The sequence below is a fragment of the Triplophysa dalaica genome, chromosome 12 (assembly GCF_015846415.1).
Source record: "Triplophysa dalaica isolate WHDGS20190420 chromosome 12, ASM1584641v1, whole genome shotgun sequence".
In the NCBI taxonomy this organism is placed as follows: Eukaryota; Metazoa; Chordata; class Actinopteri; order Cypriniformes; family Nemacheilidae; genus Triplophysa; species Triplophysa dalaica.
Genome location: NC_079553.1, coordinates 6,552,074 through 6,575,569, shown reverse-complemented (window position 1 = coordinate 6,575,569; position 23,496 = coordinate 6,552,074). Strand labels below are relative to the sequence as shown.

The 23,496-nt window shown below is 38.8% G+C and overlaps 2 protein-coding genes across 3 annotated transcripts in view; both read left to right on the top strand.

The window, feature by feature from the left end:
• Positions 1-877: 877 nt before the first annotated feature.
• On the top strand, positions 878-16,333 carry ptpn3 (protein tyrosine phosphatase non-receptor type 3). The gene is made up of 26 exons (XM_056763317.1): positions 878-1,561; positions 4,350-4,515; positions 5,750-5,857; positions 5,974-6,016; positions 6,743-6,821; positions 6,910-6,954; positions 7,068-7,120; positions 7,324-7,441; positions 7,511-7,598; positions 8,178-8,266; positions 8,620-8,683; positions 10,535-10,665; positions 10,754-10,879; positions 11,051-11,164; positions 11,254-11,344; positions 11,449-11,526; positions 11,613-11,669; positions 11,748-11,904; positions 12,078-12,241; positions 12,352-12,442; positions 13,001-13,065; positions 13,356-13,496; positions 13,917-14,045; positions 15,259-15,404; positions 15,483-15,618; positions 15,921-16,333. The coding sequence occupies exons 2-26, from the start codon at positions 4,378-4,380 to the stop codon at positions 15,999-16,001; spliced, it is 2,532 nt and encodes an 843-aa protein (XP_056619295.1). The 5' UTR covers positions 878-1,561; positions 4,350-4,377; the 3' UTR covers positions 16,002-16,333.
• Positions 16,334-16,470: 137 nt separating this feature from the next.
• epb41l4b (erythrocyte membrane protein band 4.1 like 4B) overlaps positions 16,471-23,496 on the top strand; it is a 17,540-nt gene continuing 10,514 nt past the window's right edge. For both annotated transcript variants that reach the window (XM_056763319.1, XM_056763318.1), the window contains exons 1-7: positions 16,471-17,290; positions 19,670-19,774; positions 20,052-20,094; positions 20,752-20,830; positions 21,867-21,911; positions 22,363-22,415; positions 22,518-22,638. In XM_056763319.1, the coding sequence (XP_056619297.1) occupies positions 17,042-17,290; positions 19,670-19,774; positions 20,052-20,094; positions 20,752-20,830; positions 21,867-21,911; positions 22,363-22,415; positions 22,518-22,638 (695 nt within the window). In that variant the 5' untranslated portion in view covers positions 16,471-17,041. The remainder of the gene's footprint in view (positions 17,291-19,669; positions 19,775-20,051; positions 20,095-20,751; positions 20,831-21,866; positions 21,912-22,362; positions 22,416-22,517; positions 22,639-23,496) is intronic.

Below are 23,496 nucleotides of genomic sequence, written 5' to 3'. Positions count from 1 at the left end.
TCTCCATTGGCTTACCACTGTAATAATGTTGTGGAGAGAATATCAACCTGAAAGCTGAAGTTCGCTTTACATAAGATACCAAATTTGAGTGAGTAATTCCCAAAGAGCAGGCAGTGGAGAGTGAAGTTGTCATGTTTCCAACCATTTTTCATGATTTTGCTGCATCCAATTTTGATATATTTATCGTATGGAAATTTACAAAATATCTCTATGGAACATGATCTTTAGCTTAATATCCATGGTTTTAGGCATGATTTGGAGTGCTACTTATGACTGGTTTTGTGGTTCAGGTTCACATATAGTCACTTGAAAGCAGATACAAACAGACTTGTATTCATATTCATATTTTAGAAAAACGAGTTTGTAATATGAAACACTGGCTTAAAGATAAAAGAAGATGGAATTGAAAAATTCTGGAAAATTGGTTTAAAGGGGTAAGTTGTTATGTTGTGTCATACTGTTTACAGGACAAATTTCGAGTTTGGGTCAGGGTTTATAGCTGCAAAATAACTTTTGCCCTTTGAGATGGGAAACCTCTGCTTTCCCTTCTTCCAGAAAGGCAGTAGAGTTCAGTAAAATATGACACCATTGTTTTCAATTAAACAAACAAACAAACAACAGACTTTACCCTTTCAGACATTTTATTCTCATGCAGTTCTCTTTAATATGATTTGTTTTACTGTAGACCGTGTAGAGCTGTAAAACGAATTTTTCTTTTTACTGTCATTTCCCCTCTATTTGTTTACAGATAACGGATGCAAAAAGTGGGCAACAACAAACGATTTATGAAGGGGAGGGGCTTATAGAGAAATGTATATTCTCTCACCCACGCGCCTACACAGAGAGAGAGAGAGAGAGGGGAGAGAGAGGTCCACATGCTTATCCAATTACACCACATTTTTTATTTGGAAGACAATCATTTATCCAAACTATGCCTGCGTGATCCTGTAGCAACCCGCGCACACATATCATAACGTAACTAACGAGTTGTCACATCACTTACAACTAAAAAGTGTAATGTGTCAGATGTCGAGAAAAATTAAAAGAGCTGAAACAAGAGAAATAACTAGTTAATAAAATAAAACTCCTAATGAAATATGTCGTTATTGCGAAGACAGGTGTGCTGTATTGACTCATGGGAGACAGCGCCCTGAACTGTCGGGCACACGCACCTGAGATTGCGCGCACTCGATGGAATTCCTCAAAGTCCACGCTCTCGAAACACGCCTAAAATCAAGGCTTGTGTAAACTCGGAAGTATCTGTATGTGGGTGACAATCACAAGCACAGCTCTACATTTGTAAAGTGTGCGTTGTAACTCAATCCACACTACCAGTAAGACGAGAAACACAATAGTACAGTTGCTCCAAGTTCACGATTTTCTCTCGTGCAGCGCAGTGACGCCGCGATTAACCTCCAGAAGGAACCCGGAGAAAAAACGAACATATTCCGGAAGTTTACCGACACCTGCAACCATGATCGTTTTAACATGGAAACTTGTCTCTTATCGAGAGGAACTAAAGTTACACTAGAAGCGCAGACACTGCGATCCTCCCGAGCAGGTAACTTTGTATTCAATAGCTTTCTGTATTCTGTCCCGTTTCAACTCCAGATTTGTGGGTTTCTCGGAAGAAAATGCCAGCTGACGTATACTGTATTTTGTTTTTAAAGAGTTGTGTCCACTCTTCGTGATTCTTTTAACAGCGGATCTTACATAATAGCTTGCTGTAGTATTCCTGTCGATCTGTTTGTTGGAGTGAAAATGTTGTAAGGCATGCTGTCTTGTGTTCAGTTCGGTCCGATCCGAACAGAGGCGTTCGTTCGGTTTCGGATATGTTCGGTTCGGATGAAGCCAGCAGATCCGCGTGAACTTGAGTCAGAAGACGTCACACCCAGAAAAGATCATGTAACATACTGTAAACCTGGCTAGAAATCTTGCTTTCTTGTTACAAATGTATCACTAGTCCTTATTAACAGTTGCTAATTGTGTACTAGAACAATAGCATTTTCGTTTCTCTTTTATATTGTTTATACTTTGTAACTGACACGCTGAGGTAAACATTAGTCAACACAGACGTGCTACTGACGCTCGGCTGTAAAAATATACACTGCTCTGCCTTTAGAAAGTATTTTCTCGAGTGTTTAATTTTTGTAGGCAAAAGGGAAAGCAAGCCTTGTAAAGTTCACTAAGTTGGCATTTTACAGAATTAGGCCATTGTACTTTCTATTGTATAGAAAAGTAGGACCAGCCCTTGCAGAAGAGATTACCTGGTGAGGGAAGTTATAGTAAAATTGTACAAAGGAGAAGTGTTTTAATGTGTCTGTAACTGGTCTTTCAAAAGGATTGTATAAAGAGAGGTGTCAGGTAACATTTTTTATAAATGATAAGATATTTATGTCTGTAAAATTAACTATATCGACAGTAGCTCTGTGTGTGTATGTGTGAGTGTGTGTGCATTCTGATATTGTGTTTATGTCTCCATGGTTATGTCTTGCATACTTGTGTATTGCAAGTATGTGTGACAGAGATTGTGTTTGTGTGAATTAAAATAGTAAAATATTTTACATTCCTGGACCGTGTTGGGCGTAGGAAAGCAGAGAGTGTGAAAAGCATTACATTACATTTACATTTATGCATTTGACAGACGCTTGTATCCAAAGCGACTTGCATTGCATTATCCTATTCATTCATACTTGGGTATGTGCAATCCCCTGGGATCGAAAAGCAATTCAAGAACATGATTAGACTTAAAGGGATACTTCACCCTAAAATGTAAATTCTGTCATCATTTACTTACCTTCGAGTTGGTCCAAAGCTGTATACATTTCTTTGTTCTGATGAACACGGAGAAAGATATTTGGAAGAATGCTTGTAACCAAACAGATCTAAACCCCCATTGACTCCCATAGTAGCAAAAATTACAATGGCAGTCAAAAGTGTCCCAGAACTGTTGGCTGTCCTACATTCTTCAAAATGTCTCAAAATGTTCAACACAACAATATAAATGATTAAGTATTTTTTTCCTACTATAGGAGTCAATGGGGGTTAAGCTCTGTTTGGTTATAAGCAATATTCCAATCTTTCTCTGTGTTCACCAGAACAAAGACATTTATAAACATTTGGAATAATTCGAGGGTGATTAAATGATGACAGAATTTTCAATTTTGGGTGAAGTATCACTTTAAAGATGATGACTGAATTTAAATTGTGTTCGTGAGAAAGAGAATGATGATACAGTCATTTATGTTACCCGGATTGATACTTTTAATAGCGATTGTTACTGACATCTTCTCACGTAGTTCTGTTTTGATGTCATCAATCACTAACTGGCCAAGTTTATCTTAAACTAATGTCTAAGCTTTTGAAATTAAAAATGAGCTAGAATGATAAATTCACTCATAATTCTGTCATCATTTACTTACACTCATGTCATTGTAAAATTGTATGACCGTCTTCTGCAGAACACAAAAGATGATGTTTTGAATAACTTTGATAACCAAACAGCACTGGCACAATTGACTTTTCCACAAATTAAACAAAACTATTTAGAGATTTTTTTAAATATCTTCTCTGTGTTTAACTTAAATAGGACCAAAATCGTGTGCTTTCAAACTTTACTACTATTGTTTTTGATTATCACTGTTACTTTTAATAAACTCCCGCTCAATGTTTTCTCTTATTACTAAAAAGTAATGATCCTTCACACCAAGACTGAGGGAGGGTCCTACGCTCTAACTATTGACCAAAATATACAGTCTTGAGATTCTTTTGACTTGAGCCATGAAAACAACCACCCTAAACACCCTAGCAACTGCATAGCAACATACTAAAACACCCTAGCTGGACACCTTGGCAACCATATGTCATCCACCCACATTGCCCAAGCATTGTTTAGGAAAGATTTGCACGGACAGGCACCACAAGCATTCATCTGTAAGATTTTCTCATGTTATGCGATGAGTGGGTGCGTGTTGTGTGTGTGATTATATCTTCATGCATTTCAGCAAATGTGTCATAAGGTGAGTATCTGTGTTGACCTGTCTATCCATCATCCCATCAGTCGGGGTGGAACACCGTCCCTGTTCAGGATATGTATAATTATGATAACACTGTCAAAAGGATTTGCCGTGGTCTTGTCATAAGATGCGGCTCATAACAGGTTTTAAAATTTGGATTAGAATGTGCCTTTTACATTCCTTTCATAACATCAGGAACTGCATGTACGGCAGTGTTTGTTTGCGTCTCATTATTTTCTTACAGGAAGGCATCATCTCTATCACCTTCAGTATTTGTGTGCACATGTGGAGTAAGTGTTTGTGTTTAACCTGCTTGACTCTGTGTTTTGGCAGGTGTGTGAATGTGTGAGAGTGTTTGGAGATGACATCCTCATGGCTCGGCAACAGGATCACCTCTCTTGGATGGGGCGATCTGTCCAAACACACACACATGGCACCCTCCGGCTTTCAATGTGTAGTGCTGTTCCCTAATGGCACAACCCAGAATTTTACTGTCAGTGTGAGTAGATGTTTGTGTGTAATGGTAGGATGTGTGAAATGTGGCTGACAAATTCTTAAAGTGTCGTGAATATTTTGCCTCAAGCTAATCTAGAATTGTTCACATTGTTTTTAGATAAACACACTGAAATGTTTGCACACAGACTCATAATCATTGTTTAAAAATGAGGAAGAAGACTTGATGACATGAATAATAACACACAATAATAATCCCAATGTTGAAATAAAAAGTGGCCAAAAGTGATGTCCAACTTTGTATGCATGTTGCATTGATATGTTTGGAGTTTAAGCTCAGCATTGAGAAGAATTTAAGGAGTTTTGACAAAAAATTGCATAAAGTTTATAAAGACATGAGAATGACCATAAAATATCACTGCAAGAGAGGATCATCATAAAATATATTTACTTATTTGCTCAGGTTATTTATATTTTCGGTAAAACCCACATTCCCTGATATGATGTATTTTTTCCAGTAAATATCCTAAAAGTTAGTTTTGTCGAATTTGTTTAATAATTCATTTTATATAGAATTTATAGTAATATTTTATTGTATATTATTTGTATTCAATTAAAATAAAACCTCCCAACTATTATAGATTCTTTGCAGTGGGCTGCCGGAAGTTAAATTAGAAATTTAAACCTAAGACCGTTTATATGGTAATAGTCAAAAGCTATTTCCAGGGGGTGCATATTTGTACAGTATTTGCTTTTAATGACCACTACTGTATACACCATATAATGATACTATTTTATTGTATCATGACCTAGATGTCGATAGCCTATCATTACATTAGCTATTTTCCAGCCCTACATTGAATGAAAGAAACATTAGAGAGAAGGAATTTGCATGTGTGTGCGCGCCTACTTGCCTTTATTGGCAGGGAGAGGGTGGAGATGGATGTTATACTTGTGCTGCTCTTCTCATGTTCCATACTGCACTGCTGCAATCCTGGCGTGATTCTCTGAAGGACACCAACCCACCCGCATGCACACACATACATACACAGGCACATTTGTCAGGGAAAATCAGAGGAGTCATGAGGGAATCAACAAAAAACATCTTGTGCAACGACACTGAAATGAGGGCAGTGGGTCTGAGTGGCTCTGCATGACAGTGGTGAAAATATAGCAGGCTGATATGGGTACAATTATAACCAAGTCGGTTTGTGGTGATATGTACAATCATTTAAAATATTTTAATTTTTTATGGCACTAAATGTGTTATTGTCTTACAGAAAAACGATGCCGGTATTCTGTTGTTCGACTTGGCTTGTGAACACCTTAAAATAGTAGAGAAGCAGTACTTCAGCCTGCAGATTAGCGAGGACACCTCCAGCTCTCCGGTAATTGAGCGTTTTTTTTATTCGTGAGAGAGCTGATGTTTATTCTTGTAAATCAGGAATAGAGAAACAAAAGATGATAATTTTATGATGTTAATAGTGAATACCTATCATTTCAGAGGTGGCTGGACCCTAACAAGCCCTTTAAGAAACAACTGAAGGGTAAGTGAGAAACAGGACACACACAAACACTTATAGACTCACTTGGAATATGTTGAATAGGTTTTACATTTGTGGTGAAAATGTTTGCCGTAATGAATATAATGGCAAAAACATCAAATATGTCATAAACAGAGATGTGACTACTACACTGTTATAGCGAAAGTAAAAAAAATAAAATCCTTTTTATCAATAAAATACCTTTGCAAATGCAGCAAGTGGTGGCGAATTAATTCTGGAGAAATCTGCAGGGCGTTGCACAAATGTGGAAGCAGATTTTACTCGGGCCTACCCATCAGCTGCGGATGTAAATATTGTTCTCCAGTGTATTGTTTTGTGAACAGGTTTGATGAGTGTGGAATTTTTGTTTGTCAGAATAGAGCAGAGAACACCGTTTCCATTAAAAGCACATCAGAAGACATATGTCGCTCTCCTCATGAGAATCGGAGGTGGCTGATTTAATTAATCTACTTGCTTGAGTCATCAGGCATGAGCAGCATTCATAAGGCTGAGATGGCTGGAGAGCGCCGTTATCACTTTATTGCCCACCGGCTTTAAGATTTGAATTTATGGATTAACAGATTAGACCCAAAACCGTGTTTCCTCCCTGTATCAGAGAAAGAAACATTTCATCAAGTTCTTATCTGATTAGTGCATTTCTATTGGCCAGATTATTTGTTTTGGAAGATTATCGTTCCTCTGACTGCTCGCTCCCTGTTATTTCCTCAGGTCCTGATCCGTTCTTTTTAATATTTAGAGTACGATTCTTCATTTCTGACCCCAACTCCCTCCAGCATGAGCAGACCAGGTACATCACCCTATATACTGGATGTGCAAATGAGAGATTTGTATTTATTTATTTACATAGATCTTCATACTCTAATTTTGTTCTACAGGCACTTTTATTTCCTCCAGATTAAAAAGGATATTTGTGAGGGGAGGTAAACATCCTTTTTGTATTTTATGTAGATCTGATGATGTCCTATTACTGAATGTTACTTAGTCATGTGATTTATACTAAGTGGGGAAAGTAATACATTATTGTGTATTGCAGACTAAAGTGTCCTTTAAGCTCTGCAGTGGTACTGGCCTCTTACGCTGTGCAGTGTAAGTTGATGAAAACATGCTTTTTTTACTGTGTGATTGACACCCATAACAGAAACATCCTTAATTCAGCTGAGAATATGTTTGTATTCGAAGCAGGCGTAATTGTTCAGAAGCAAATAGAGATTAATAAATGAATCAAAATTGCAGATATATATTTAATCACCGTTTCATCACGTATTTCATTATTTGTGTTTGATTGACAGCTGAGTTTGAAGACTACATCCCTGAAACTCCTCCTGGATACCTCAGTCAGACCCATTTTATCCCCGATCAAGACCACGAGTTCATTCTAAAAGTGGAGTCGCTGCATCCGCAGCACAAGTATGTAAGAACACACGCATATTCGCTCACGCAAACATTATTAAATGTGAATGTCTGAATGTGTTTCAGAGGTCTGTGTCAGAGTGAAGCCGAGCTGTGTTATTTAAATACAGCAAGAACATTAGACCTTTATGGGGTGGAGCTACATTATGCTCAGGTAAAGTTTAATGAAATATGGATTGAACCTAAAGGAACAGTTCACCCAATAATGAAAATTCTGTTATAATTTACTCACCCTCAAGTTGTTCCAAATCTGTATGAATGTATCTGTTGTGATGAACACAGAGAAAGATATTTGGAAGACTGCTTGTAACCAAACAGTTATTGGCCACCAATGACTGCCATAGAAGGAATAATTGAATTAAATTTAAATTTGTTCTGTTAAACAAAAAATAAGATATTTTAAAGAATGTAGGAAAGCAAACAGTTCTGGGACACTTATGACTACCATTGTCAATTTTCTACCAATACTATGGTAGTCCATGGTGGCCAAGAACTGTTTGGTTACAAGCATTCTTCCGATTATCTTTCTCGGTGTTCCTCAAAACAAAGAAATTTATAGAGATTTGGAAGAACTCGATGGTGGGTAAATGATTATTTTTGCGTGAACTGTCCCTTTAATACGTTTGTGACACTCCTGCTGGTTTTCCTTTTAGTAATTTAAATAGTATGTAATGTTGTTTTATAATGGCTTTATTGGTAGATTACCTTAATAATTGTAAATCCCTGTTTTTAGGATATAAGTAACCCCGCCCTCTGGGTGGGGATTACATCAGGGGGTGTGGCCTTGTTTTGCAATTTAATTTGCTCCAGTTTCTTCCCTTGGTAAGTGTTGACCAATTCGGTGCTTTCATGACTTTCAATAAACACGTTTTTACCTTGCATGTGCTGTTTTTTCTTTTTATTTTTTATAAGGGACCTTTTAAATGGATAACGTAGATGTTTATATTATAAGCGACACATAACAGCGCTTTTTCTCAGTTTGTCAGGCTGCTCATATGCTGTTATTATCATAACAATGGAAACTAACCACACACTTTCATTTATTCAGTGTAAACAGTGCAGAAAAGTGTTACAGTAATTAGCATAATAATGATGCCTGGAAACTGGAACCATTCATTTGACTCTGCCGTTGATTATATTTCATATTTTTCATATTTCCTAATTTGCTTCTGCAGGATTAACATCATCAAAATGTCGTTCAAAAGGAAACGGTTTTCCGTCCACCTGCGCCGGAAACATGTATGAGACACAAACATAAACATATTAAACACTATTGAATCAAGTAAGACTTTAGGTTTTATGTTAACTGAGAAGCACGTGTAATGGTTTACATCAGGGTCTTAAAAAGTATTAAAAGTCTTTAATGCCATTTTCCAAGAAAGGTAAATGTTGTATCATCTTTTCATATTTGTCCAAAGAGGTCATATGTTAAAGTTTGCCTGAATTTAATCTTTGCTAGGCGGATCCATTTACACCCGGTTATTTAACAACATCGTTGACTAATGGGGAAATGCAAGTTTTCATGCAAATGGTTGGAGGATAAGGAGATGGAACCATAGCTGAGGGCCGTCTCTGGGAATAACCATGAGGCGTACTGCTCTTTGTGTTAGATGGTGATTAGCGTAGCCTGGGTTCTCTTTCTAATAAACCTTGCATTGGGTTAGTCACTATGGAAGCAAATAAGAAACATAATGTTTTGAAATTTAACAGTCTATGAATACTTGATTTTGAATTATTTTACTTTGGAAACCATGTATCTGAATTTATTTGTTTCGAATTTACCTCTATGAAATTTAAATATGAAAATTCTTGATTTCCAATTTAAAAACCTGAATTTAATGCTCACAAATTCAGATACAAAAAAAAAACTTACAGAATTTCAGATAAAATACATTCAGATTGATCAAATTTGATTGCTCTTATTCAGATCTCAAATTTCAAGTTAATACTTTTCAAAGAAAACATATGTCTAATTCGACTGCTCAAATTCAGATCGAAAAATTCAAGTTAAATATTCACATGGTAACATTCGGGCTACCCAGGATAGGAAAAACAGTTGAGCCCAGAGCCCATCTGCAATTGAACCGAACCACTGAACCGAACCATTGAACCGAACCAATGAACCGAACCGACGTCGGAAAATAATAATAATACTAGTTCCAAAAAATAATTAGCAACAACATACTTTTGTTCTGTAGAGTCTGATTGTACATAAACAGCAAACTTACCGGAGCGCCTTCGTTTTCCCTAGAAGTCATCTTCTTGACAGGTTTAATATCCGTGCCTTGGCCTCTTCTTGGATCATGACAGACAGTCAGGTTGTCGTGCTCTGATAGGCCGCCCGACGTCGGTTCATTGATTCGGTTCAATGGTTCGGTTCATTGGTTCGGTTCAATGGTTCGGTTCAATGGTTCGGTTCAATGGTTCGGTTCAATTGCAGACAGGCTCTGGGCTCAACTGTTTTATCCTATCCTGGGTAGCCCGAATGTTACCATGTGAATATTTAACTTGAATTTTTCTATCTGAATTTGAGCAGTCGAATTAGACATATGTTTTCTTTGAAAAGTATTAACTTGAAATTTGAGATCTGAATAAGAGCAATCAAATTTGATCAATCTGAATGTATTTTATCTGAAATTCTGTAAGTTTTTTTTTTTTTGTATCTGAATTTGTGAGCATTAAATTCAGGTTTTTAAATTGGAAATCAAGAATTTTCATATTTAAATTTCATAGAGGTAAATTCGTACCTTTCATAGGCTGTTAAATTTCAAAACATTATGTCTCTTATTTGCTTCCATAAGTCACTCAATTCATTCTCTTGTCCTTCTGAATTATGTTGCATTAATACAGAGTTGTCACAAACTAATACTGTTTAGTTGTGTTATCTTACAATCAGTATAGTAAATGTAATTTAAAGTGTTGCCGAAGTGGTGATGAGGTCTTAAAATGTATGGAAGGTCTTAAAAAAGGTCTTAAAATGTATGGAAGGTCTTAAAAAAGGTCTTATAAAGTATTGAATTTAGCTCCATGATTTCTGTATATACCATGTGCATGGTGTTTCCTCATTTGTGTATTTGTTCGTGTTCACAGGGAGAGCTGGGCCACCACGTGGTCTCTATCTCCATGCCAAGCTCGCGTGCCTGTAAGAACCTCTGGAGGTCCTGTGTGGACCACCATACATTCTTCAATAGGAAACCCTCTCCCTCACCTTCAAAACTTAGGTACACAGAAATGGAATACAGACCAACACCTCGAAAAACATAAAGGATTGGGTCAACATGTGCTTTAAACTGACGTTTTTTATTAAAGCTCTGCTTACCTGTATCGTAAACTGCTTGGTGAGAAGATGTTAAACCCTGCAGTGAGATCAATCTCAACTGAACACCTGGAGACCAAGAGTTTACCCTCCCGTTCACCACCCAACACACCCAACTGGTATCCACGCTTAAAAATATTACAATCGTTTGTTGATGTGTAAAGTACGTTTTTTTTACGATCTTTTTTAAAACAATGATACTTTCGTCTACAACTACATGAATCTGGCATGTTAAAGAAAGTTTCAGGTGGGTTTGGGACCGTTTACCATGCATATATATCTCATTCCAGGCGATGTCCTCGGTTACGTCATGACCATCACAAACCACGCCCATCATCCGCGGAAAACCTGACAAATGAAATGAGCTATGTGACCGAGAGTGAAGACGTGTTCTATACTTACAGGTACTTTTACTTTTCGTAGATAAATGCTTCCATACATGAGTTTTATTTAACACGCTGATAGTAACTTGTTCAATCTGATTACATTGAAGGAAAAATCAGGAGGACGGGAAGATGAGCGGTAGCTGGTCCCATAGTGATGATGTCATCACAGAGGGGGATGACTCGCAGCATTGGGATAAAGTGAGTGTGTGGTGATAACCATGGATGTGAGATCAAGAATAGTGGTTCACAAACCTTTTGGTCAGTTTACTTCTGCTCACTGTTTGTGTTTGTGTGCACCTCAGAATATAACAGCTGATGGAGATCTCCTTCTTGTGAGAATCAACCCAGACCAAGATGGGAAGTTTGGCTTTAATGTTAAAGTGAGTTTTTACTTCATATAGGTCCCATATTTAATATCCCAATTCATTTCCGTGTTTTGCATGAAATCATGTTGTATGATCTTTAGGGAGGTGTGGATCAGAAGATGCCTCTGGCCATTTCTCATGTTAACCCTGAATCTCCGGTAAGCTAATAAAGCTTGGCCTGTTAATGAGTATGAATGAGTGCTTTTGCATTTGTATTAATACTGGCTGTGTTTCAGGCCGGTCGCAGTGTGCCTCCGCTGATGGAGGGAGATCAGGTGTTGTTGATAAATGGGCGGGACATCTCCGAACACACACATGAGCAGGTGGTCATGTTCATTAAAGCCAGCCGCGAGTCACACAGCAAAGAACTTGCCTTGCTTGTGCGGCGTAAAGGTGAGATTTTGTGTAATGTGCAAGTTTATGTCAGGGCTACACAACAATCAAGTTTGGTTCATTCGTTCTTCATTATTACGATATATATATTTATAATCTATATTGCAAATTCTCTTTGTACTTTTGTCAAAAGCTTAATGCCTCTTGTTAATGGTACATGTTGATGTTTACAGGTGTCTCTTTGCGGGCTGAGCCTACCTTACAGTTAGGGGATGGTCTCACGCTTCCAAGTGAAATATCCCCAATGTCTAGCCGGCCTCCCGGAGAGACACTGGAAGAGTCAATGACCCGTCTGGAAAGGGGTTTGGTCACTGGCACACTGCTTTTACAGTTTGAGGTTCGGATATGTTATAGTGCTTATGGCATGTCTTGGTTTGCATGTATGTGCATTGCTAATCGTTATCCAAGCATGCGTGTGTGAGTTTGTGTGTGTTTTGCTTCACGCAGAAATTGGACAGGAAGAAAGTTGGAATGTTATTTTCTTGTGCAAAGCTGTCAGAGAATACGGACAAGAATCGGTACAAAGATGTATTACCATGTAAGTTGCATTGTGTTGATTCAAACACAAAACTTTATCTCATGGTCGACCGATAGGCTGGCAAGTGGCCAAGTCTGTGAATACCTTTTAATCCGTAACAAGCGTCTATGTTTGATTTCAACTATTAATTTCACTATTATAATAGTTTCTGACATCACCTTAGTCAATATTAATTATATGAAGTTTGTATTGTCACAGAATGTTTTTTATATTATGTACAATGATGTTATGTAGAAAACCCAGTAAATCACAGAAAGTGACTTTGTTCAGAGATCATTGCTTGTGTTTGCATGTATGCTGTAATTTGTTGGGTGCAGAGATTATGTTTTGCCACTAGAGGGTGGTTACTAGATGGCCTTGATAGGATTGCTGCGCACAAGTACTTCATTGGAAAAGATTAGGGCTAAAGTCCAATATATCTTTTTATTAATTTCTGTATAGGTTTTACACTGGGGAATGAGGCGTAATGCTCTTTAAAACTAGTCCGAGGAGACGTTTTCAGATAATCCATTAAATCCTCACTTCCTCATTCTTTGCTTTTCATTTCGTTCCCTGCAGATGACAGCACTAGAGTGGTGCTACAAGAGAAGGAGGATGATTACATCAATGCCAGTCATGTAAAGGTATAGATCTGTCTGCCTCACACATTAATATATATATATATATATATATATATATTACACTTTAAATGAGATAACCATTCCAATTGCACAGTATTTTCAGTCAAAATAAAGTCAAGACAAGGTCCGAATTTCGATTTCCCAGGAACACATAACCTGATAAATGTATACCTTGAATAGACTGAAAGTTGCTTTGATGAAAGTGTCTAAAATGTATTGAAGTGTATGAAAGAGATAGTATCAGCTTTGGGTGGCATATTAAAGACTTTACAATATTTGCTTGTCTGTGTCAGACTGAGCCAGCAGGTTGTGTGTTGCCGTACATAGCAGCTCAGGGTCCACTGCCACAAACCTGTACCCACTTCTGGAGGAGCGTGTGGGAGCAACACATCAGTGTCATTGTCATGCTGACCACACTGACCGAGAGAGGACGGGTAACACATATGACATCACACACATGACAGACAGCGTATACACTTGCAGAGTAATAAAGTATGAATAAACCTGAACATTACGCACACATACTCATGAGTCATGACCGCAGCTCACTTCAAAGGAACATACAATTGAGTTATAATGCTGACAAACATGCACATTACCTTATCAGACAATACCCATCAGACAACCATCACACACGTCCAGTCCCCCAAGGACGGTTTATTGTGACTGCCATATTCTTCGGCTTAGCTTGACTGTTGCTTGGTAACCGTGTGCTCTGCATTCTTTTCCAAAGGGATGATTTAATAAACTGTGTGTGTGTCTGACTCTGTGTGGTGTGTGTGTGTGTGAGGGAGGGAAAGAGGGAGCACGATTGTTCTTTGCTGTGCTCAATAATCCAAATTCCATTTCCACAGACGAAGTGCCACCAATACTGGCCGCATCCTCCCGAAGTGAGGGATTATGGGTACCTTCAGGTGTGCTGTCACTCAGAGGAGTGCAACCTGGCATACGTTACCAGAGAGATAACACTCACAAATACTAAGGTAATAGCGTGAGTCTAACAGGAAGAACGTCTGTGAAATGCAGTAAAAAGTCTGCCGTCTTCTATTCATTTGTTTTGGATTAAAACAAACATCAGGCCCCATAGTTATTGCTAAATATCCACTATTAGAACTTCACATTTTTTATCAAGCTGTCTTATGTTTTGCCTAGTCAGAATGCTCCAAAAATCAGTTTAATTTTCCTTGTGTAAATGTTTCCGTTTACTCTATCGCTGTATTGAAACTGGATGTTGTTTTGCAGAATTTTTTTGGCTTAATGCATTTTGTGAAAGCCAATCGCGCGTGTGAGCGTGTTCATTTGTGACGTGCCAACTGCAAATGAGTCACGTATCACTGTGGTCAAGAGCAAAGATACATACACGGGCACGCTTACGCACTCACTCAATGACACTAACATAAACAAATCATCATTGCTGGAAAAGGGAGACCCATCTGTTGTCTCCGTTGGTGGGAGTTAATCTCAGCACGGACAGCAGACGGAGGTTACATCACACATTCATCATCCGTATTATACGATGTGTGTATCTCAGATAGAGAAATAAAGAAATGGAGAGACAGTTGGGTAAGAGATCTAATCTGGGATACAGGCGAAATGGCAACGTATGAGCGCCGTAACCCACTGCCTGTGAGGAAATTATGCCTCTGTGCCCGATTTGTCATACTAAGTGAATTATTTTTTCCACTTTGGCCTTCAGACTGTGACTCATTTACTCAAGATGAAGAACGTAAAGATCGCTGTTTCCTCCTGCACCCACGATAGAACTGAGGGGGAATACATTAAAAATGGCAGAGTGTTTCGTCAGATACTAAATGCTGTTTTAAAGATCCCACAAAATTAGTTTTGTGCTTTTTAGTCAATGCGTAGCTAATAACTTTAAAGCTGTCTTTATAATAAAGCACAACATTTGCATAATGCAGAATTGAACACTTTTATAAATGTAGATTTTCGCCTTTTCTGGGGAAACAAATTACTTATGACTTAATTAGTCTGTCCCTTTAATATTAGCTTTTAAAAAATAAACGTGTTCAAATGAGATTTGAATCTAATAAAGCATCAGCTACTAATAAAACGTCTTATAATTGTGCTTATGTATAAGGTGTAAGACAGGCATGCTTAGACTTGTCTGTGCTTTAATGCAAACTCATCTGAGCGTTCTCTGTCTCTCCCTCGGTCGCCCTCCCCTCTCTTTGACAGTCAGGAGAGCAGCGCTCCATCACTCATTTACAGTACGTTGTCTGGCCAGATCACGGGGTACCTGAGGATTCCTCAGACTTCCTGGATTTCGTCCAATCAGTGAGAAGTATGAGAGGGGATGCTGTGCCTCTTATGGTCCACTGCAGGTGAAGGAACTTAAAAGCACAACACACACACAGAGACGGATTTCATCAGGTGTAGACTTACTGAATGTTATTCTGCAGTGCTGGGATTGGGAGGACAGGTGTGTTGATCACCATGGAGACAGCCATGACACTGATGGAGAACGAAACGCCTGTGTATCCCCTAGAGATCATTTCCTTGCTGAGAGAACAGAGGGCCATGCTTGTTCAAGCACCGGTACAAACACACACAGACATGTACACACAAGTGTATTGTAAGACCCCACATATAAAATTAGATTCATGAATTTATGTAGATTATACGTTTATGTTCTTTATTAAGTCAGAAAATCAATGTCAAATTTATTTAAGATAGCTTCTCCACTGCTGACGGGACTCCTGGTTGAAAGCCTTGAAGTTAAACAAACTTTCAGATCAAATTAAAAACTGCACAAAAATGAAATCATTCACATACTCATTAAATCTTAATTTGATTGAATCTGTCATCTTTAATGTGCATGTCATCCTGTTTGTTTTTAGTGCCAGTTCAGCTTCGTATGTGAAGCCATTCTGAGGGTGTACAAAGAGAGATTTAAACCAAGCCAAACACCAAACAGTTGATAAGAAGAGAGAGCGTGTTTGAAAAGTTAAGTAAGAAGCTTCGCCCATGTGCTCAGACTGTTGATAAAGACTGATGTAAAAAAGAAAAAAGGAGCAGAGAGTTGGGGGCTGGATGAAGATTGAATGATGGATGGACAATCTCTTCTCTTGCTGTGTCTCTGCTGACAGCTGGGCCGATTGAGGAAGAGCATTAAGCACATTGACACTTAAGCTCATAGTATGCTACAGTGCACACAAACACTTTCTGTCTGCGCCACAACGCTGTATACATCAACTAGAATAATTCAATTCACCTCTTCTATAATAAATAATAAAATGTGTAATTCTTCTCACGTTGTGACTCGTGTCTTATTCATGATGGGTTGCGGGAAACTCGGCACGGAATGAAAATGAGCGCGCGTGAAATGCTGACGATTGGCGCGTGCTGTTTCTGTATAGCTGAGGTGACGCAATTGCGCCGCACTGTATGAAGGCTGCCTTGATCCGTTTCTGGGTAATTCAGTAATGAAGGTAACCTCACATCGATCACTTCGGTTAACCAGCAGGTAGCGCTGCCTTGCGCACAGTGACCCGAAGCGGAAAAAAGTTTGAGTGTTGCCGAGATTTAACGCTTGCGCAGAACAGGTTGCTCGTCCAGTTCCTCTGGTTGATTTACCTGAGAGGTAACGTACGCCAGTTTCGGTTAATAACAAAACGGAAGCGCTAACGCCGGGGTCGCGGGCCATCATTAAACCGAACCCGGACTTCGATGAGCGAGTGAAAAAGTTCATTCAAAAATTGTTTTTATTGCGGAACCGATTAAGGACGGCAGTCGTGTTGCCCGTATGCCGCTGGTCCTTCGAGGTAAGACGGGGAGCTCGTGACAGGTCCCGACTTTCCCCTGCTGCATTGCACGGCTCAGTCCGGTAGACGCCGCCTTCGCCGTCACCGAGCGCCTGGGAAACAGCTGGATGCCTTCCGAGCGTCGCCGTTAGCAGTCCGGTATCGGTGCCGTTTTCCCTGCTCGATTAAAGCGCCGCGTGGCCCCCCGTGGGGACAAGATGATGGGGTTTCTGCGCAGGACGTTTAGCCGTCGGTCAAGGAGACGTTTTCGGACGTCGGATGAGCTGGACGGGAACGGCAGGAGCGGAAACTCGATGCTTCAGGCGCACCAGCAGCAGGTGATACACGCGCCGACTGTGGTGACCGGGGGAGCCGTTGTCCACATCCCCGCGGCGGGCAACAGCAAAGACGCCATCACGTGCAGAGTCCTGCTGCTGGACGGATCGGATGTTAATGTGGAGTTACTGGTGAGTGCTTTGTTGTTTTGTGGAGTTATGATTTCACGCGTGTGTCTTACGAGAAAAGTCAAAGGTTCGTGTACTTAAAAGTGGTGTATAACGGCAAAGTTCGGTTGCGACAACCTGTCGTAACTGTCACTGTGTGGTATTGTGGGTTTCCCTGTCCCGGTAGTTAAGAGGCGGACAGATGGTGCTCGTGCTCTCGTCCTCATGTTTACTTCCGCCTGTAGCGACCTCTCAACCTGTCACACAAAACACCTGAGTTTCACAGAAAATGTTACGAGCAGAGAGAATAAAACCAACGATTTTCTCTTTATCATATATATATATATATATATTTTATAATAATTTCTCATTTGTTTCACAGAGGTCGATGAACCACTTGAGCTTAACCTTTGCTCTTCGCTCTTTTGCAAGTCATGCCAAGCGTTTCCATTTACTTTTCGTGAGTTTATCTATATATTAAGTACATTCATAATGGTTTCAACTTGTCTGAACTCCGAGTAGATTTATTGTGAATATATTTGCGTAGAGAAATGACACATTGTATTTCAGTTTCAACGAAACTAAATTCAACTTTTTCTCAGTATGAGGCCAGATAAGCACCTGAAGGTCATGTTGTTGTAGGTAATATTTCAAAACACGTTTTTGCTGATGATGAACACGCACGTCATAGCCAAGCAATGTTAGTGTCATACAAGTCGTAACATGTCGAACGAAAAGTGCTTTTGCATGTCACTGCTTTATCATGGCAATTGATAAATTCCTCATTTGACCACTCACTACTTTTACCTCCTTGTTTTCATGTCATCTAAGCATCCGTTTCTGGTGAAGGATGTTCTCTGTGTTACTTTTTGCACGATATGTTAGCAAAGGAAAGCTTTAAAAAGTGAGTTGGCTTATGTATGCTAAGGGTTGTACAGTAGGTCAGTTTAAACAGCAGCTAGTATCTACAAAAAAATAATAGCCACCCCCACCCCTCAGGGTGTGTCCCAAATCCAGCCACTCTGCTCTGACATTTGAGGCTATTTTTACTACGGCCTCAGTTTGTGTGCACCTTATATACAGTGTGTGTGTGTGTGTTTTCATGTGTCTCAAGGGTTTAGTATGTTTGCATTGTGGAGTTTTTATAAATGTCACGGTGTCAAGTCATTCAGACAAAATGGTGAAAGCCAGGAGGTGGGTCCGTCAATCTTTCCAGTCCCTAAGGTCACTGCATCATTGAGCGGAGGCAGTTGGACCTGATTTTCGTAGCTTATCAAATGTGTTTTGGCACTTTAAACACGCATGAATGTCATCAAATTATATCGAATGAAAGTATCAAACTGAGTGGAACTTATTTTAAACGTATGTAGTTATAGGACACCTGTATGAACACTAAGGTAACTGACCTCATACATCTAATAACAAAAGACCTTGGGAATATTTTGGCCATAGTTCATTCCAAAATGAAAATTCTGTAATTTGCTCTCAATCCATTCCAAACCTGTGTATGACTCTCCTTTCAAGCACAAAAAAAGATATTTGGAAAAATGTTTTGTGTCCATATGAGGGGAGTCAATGGGTCCCCAATGTTGTTTGGTTATTAGTGTTTTTCAAAACATCTTCTTTTGTGTTCTGCTGAAAAAGTCATACAGCTTTTGACACGAGAGTGACTATAGAAAGAATTTTGTTTTGGGGTAAACTATCTTTAACCATGTAGAAGCTAATTCAGGACACTAAACCATCAAAAAAACTTGTTGTTGTCATTATAACATTTGCCCTTTTTTGCTGAACCCAGCATACACTGGTAAAAAATCCCATAAAAAATGAATAAAGTACTGATAGAAAATGACCAGTACATTTTCCTTTGCTTTACGGACATTTCCGTTAATGCTAGAATGTAATTTAATGCAGTGCAAAATGTAAAATACAGGTAAAACAACTGTAAAAAATGATTACGGAAAATTCCTTCACATAAATACAGTATATTGTGCCCTACTTTTAGTGTAAATCAATTAGGCGCCCTAAAATTGAATGACTTGATACCTAAATTAAAGATCCTCTGCATTAATTAGAATTTCTAAATTCTGTCGATTCAGACCTTAAAAATAAACAAACTATTCCCTTTGTTCGTGTGGTTGAGAGGTCTTCCTAAAAAAAAAAATCGATTGTGGATAATCCCTTTGCCGTCTCAAAGTGTCACATACGAGACTGTAATTTTAAGGGAAAAACTGGGTGAGTGCATACGGAAATAAATTCTGCATGAACGTCACTGTGCCTAATCGGGGCCATCAAGCCCTGCAGGTGTTCTGGAGTTACTCCACAGGTTTTCCCTTAAAATGACACATGATCAGTGTGAAGCCGTGAGCTTTTCTGATTTATTCATGCTTTAAATGTGCGTTTCAGAAACACTCCAGGGGACAGGATCTGTTTGATCAGATTATGTATCATTTGGATCTCGTGGAGGCTGATTACTTTGGCCTGCAGTTCATGGACCCAGAGCAGGTTGCGGTGAGTGGCACTTAATGAGCATGCGTGTGTGTGTTAGGGTGGCAGTGACCTGTTTTCCTATAAGCTGCTGCTCTAAGAACAGAAATGAAAAATGAAGACTGTCAATGTGAAACAACCACTCGACATCAATCAGAACAACAGCATTTTCATTTCCTTAGCACTCAGACTAATAACAAACTTTCTTCTTGTTCTTTGTTTCTCTTTCTCTCTCTTCTTCCCTCCCACGTTCTCCCCCACTTCTCCCCTGCTTCACATTTTCTTATGTTTTACTCTTCAGCACTGGCTGGATGCAACCAAGCCCATAAAGAAGCAGATTAGATGTAAGTAGTTATGAGACACACACACACACGCAATATTATAGAGTTTTTTAGTTGGTTGGTTGCAGATGGCTGATGACCTTGGGCTCATAATCTACTGTTGCCGTAGCGACAAGTGTTTATGAATGTATACTCTATGGGCGTGAATAGAGCCGATCCCACAAGACACACCCCCAACCAAAGAGATAAATTGTCGGGAAGAAGAGAAAGTGGAAGGTAGTCTGAGAGAGAAAAAACAACAGTGCAGCATCACTGTCTCATTGTGGTTCTTTCATTGGGAGCATAAATATAATTTGACATCCGTCTGATCAGAAATATAGCTGACCATCCTATTATATGCAGCTTACATGCTCATGTTGTCAATAAAAAAGGCTATTGATGCTATCTCTCACATTTTTGCTATGTTGCAATTACCATAGTACCTTTCAGAAAGCTTTACAATCCTGTTAAAAGCCGTTGAGTCATACTGAATCAACATTAGCTGACTTATGCCTGTCTCTATGACAACAATGTTTCATAGCTCTCAAAGATGATTACTTTCTTGCCTTTTTGTGCTTTTAAGTTTATGTACCAATACCATTGTGCTAATTCACTTACAGCACTTTTGACATTGGGTGTGTGTTTCTTTGCCTGATTTCAGTCTCTTTCTCTCTGTCCTAGATGGACCTCCGTACAGATTGTTTTTCAGGGTAAAGTTCTATTCATCAGAGCCCAATAACCTTCATGAAGAGTTTACAAGGTAAATGAGAATTGCAGTTATATAATGTATGCGTACATCCTGGTTTCGAACCACACAATATTACAGATATCATGAATGGTCTGCTTTTGAATATTCTTTCATAAATGCAGTTTTCATAAAGATCTTAAATAGAATCTGAAGACATATTTTGATATGTTTAGCGGCATTGCTTTAATTAGTCTGCGACAGCATGCTGTGCTTTAGGTAATAGTTTGCAAAGTATAACGCTTGCTGCGTTTTTAATTCGTTCCCTTTTAAGCGCCACCAGTACAGCTATACATACGCAGATGGACATCATGGCTGCTTTGTCGTGTCTTTTTTTTTGTTTTAAAGACGATCTGTTGAGTTGAAAATAAGCCAACTTTCAAAAACGTGTCTTGAGCCTCATGCATTCTGTTCCATTCTGCTCTGTCTAGTTGTTTCAAAACAAAAGAGTGAGATTACATAAATGCCCCCTGAGAAACATGTCAGATCTGAGGTGAACCCAACTTTAAAGGGTTTCCCTGAGACCCTTTAGTCTCTTAACGCACTTAAAAGAACAGTTCACCCAAAAATTCTCCAAATCTGTATACATTTCTTTATTCTGATAAACAGAGTAAGATATTTGGAAGAATGCTTATAACCAAACAGTTCTTGGCCTCCATTGACCCCCATAGTAGGAAACACTTCTGTTAGTGTTGAACACAAAAGAAGATATTTGGAAGAATGTTGGAAAGCAAACAGTTCTGGGGCACTTTTGACTACCATTGTCATTTTTTCTATTATGGTAGTCAATAGTGGCCCAGAGCTGTTAGGTTACAAGCATTCGTCCAAATATATGTTCATCAGAACAAAGAAATTTACAGTATACATATTTGGAACAACTAGAGAGGAATTCATGACAGAATTTTCATTTTTGGATAAACTATTCCTTTAAACGTCAGCAAGCCCATTTACAACACATCTAGTCTTCAATTCATTATACAACAATAGAGTTCATTTTATAATTTTTGTGCTTAAAATGTCAAATTTGACCCGTCTTAAATGCTTTTTACAGGTATCTCTTCGTACTGCAGCTAAGACAAGACATACTGTCCGGCAAGTAAGAAATGACGCATAACCCTTTACACACGTACAGACAGAAAACAAAGAGAGCTCCTTTCATATCCTCCTTTTTGCCCTCTATCAAACCTCTGACCCTCTGTCTTCCGCACACAGCGCGGCGGGGTTTTCTAGCGGGGTCCGATAAAAGCTCTGTTTCAATGTGTATAATCTGGGTCTGCTCTCCTGGGTGCTGCTCTGCTCCTTTTTAATAAAAGAAACTCTGATGAGAACCAACACACAGCTTCTAAATTAAGAGCACAGATACGCTCCGACACACTTTCCCACACAGGGGCCACACTCTTACATAAACACGGGGTCTTGTCCTGTCACATTTCAGGGAAATGGATGTCGACCACTGTTTAGAAGCTATGTTGGTTAAACGTGTGGTTAATAGTATACTGCAAACACATTTACAAGCTGTTTTAAGGGTCATTAATTTTCTCCCTCAGGTTGAAATGTCCGTATGATGTCTCTGTGGAGCTTGGAGCGTATTGCTTACAGAGTGAGTTTTATTTTTGCGACCATTTTTGCATATTAACATGACTTTTTTAATGTTTTGTCTCTTGTTTACATTGTACATTTCTTCTATTTTGCATGGAAATAGGTGAACTTGGGGATTGTGACCCATCAGAACACTCTGTTATATTGGTCTCAGAGTTTCGGTTTTCACCCAAACAGACCGAGATTATGGAGGCAGACATCTATCGCAAATGGGTTGAGAATAGGTAAGCCCACCCCCCAGGCAGTGAATGTGTTTTATCACCCAAATATTCTGTTTTGGCAGCTGTAACACTATGTTCACTATGTATGATCATTTGACAAGTTAAAACACTGTAGTATTTATGCAAAGTGACAAAATCTCAGTCGGTCATATACAGAAAAGATGGTGGACCAATTAGATGTAACTGTGGGCAGGGCTTAATGCAACGGAAATAGAAAACCTTTCAAATGTCTTCCACAAATGTATGTTTTTTTCGTCTTTTGGTTAAAACACCTCATAAAATTTTATTTTGAGTACTTGGCACTGTATAAAATCGAACTTGCAAAATGTTTTGCCTATGAAGATAAATAAGAAACTTGAAAATAGATTTGTTTAGTTAAAGGAGTAAAAATGATTGTTTTGCAGATATTAAACAACATTAGCCTAAACATGTTTCTAACAGATTATTTTGTTGACTGGACATACATTTACATTTATGCATTTGGCAGTAGCTTTTATCCAAAGCGACTTTCATTGCATTGTTCTATACGTTTGTTTCTGACTATGAGCAAATCCCTGGGATCGAACCCATGTTCTTGGCTTTGTTAGCCCCATGCTCTTACTACTGAGACACAGGAAAGCTGCTAGATTCTCACGTTTTTTTACATAACTGAGCTGTACACAACACATGCACTCAGGGACATTTATGTTGATTTTATTTTGCCTAATAAAGTATTTTTAGCTGTCAGCAAGTTTACTGTTTGGTATATAAGTTTGTGACAGATTATAAACCATAATATCTTGTATCTACATCTTAGCATTAATAATCAGCATGTTTAGAGCCTTTCATAATGAATCATGTTTTAATCAGAAGGATTATTTA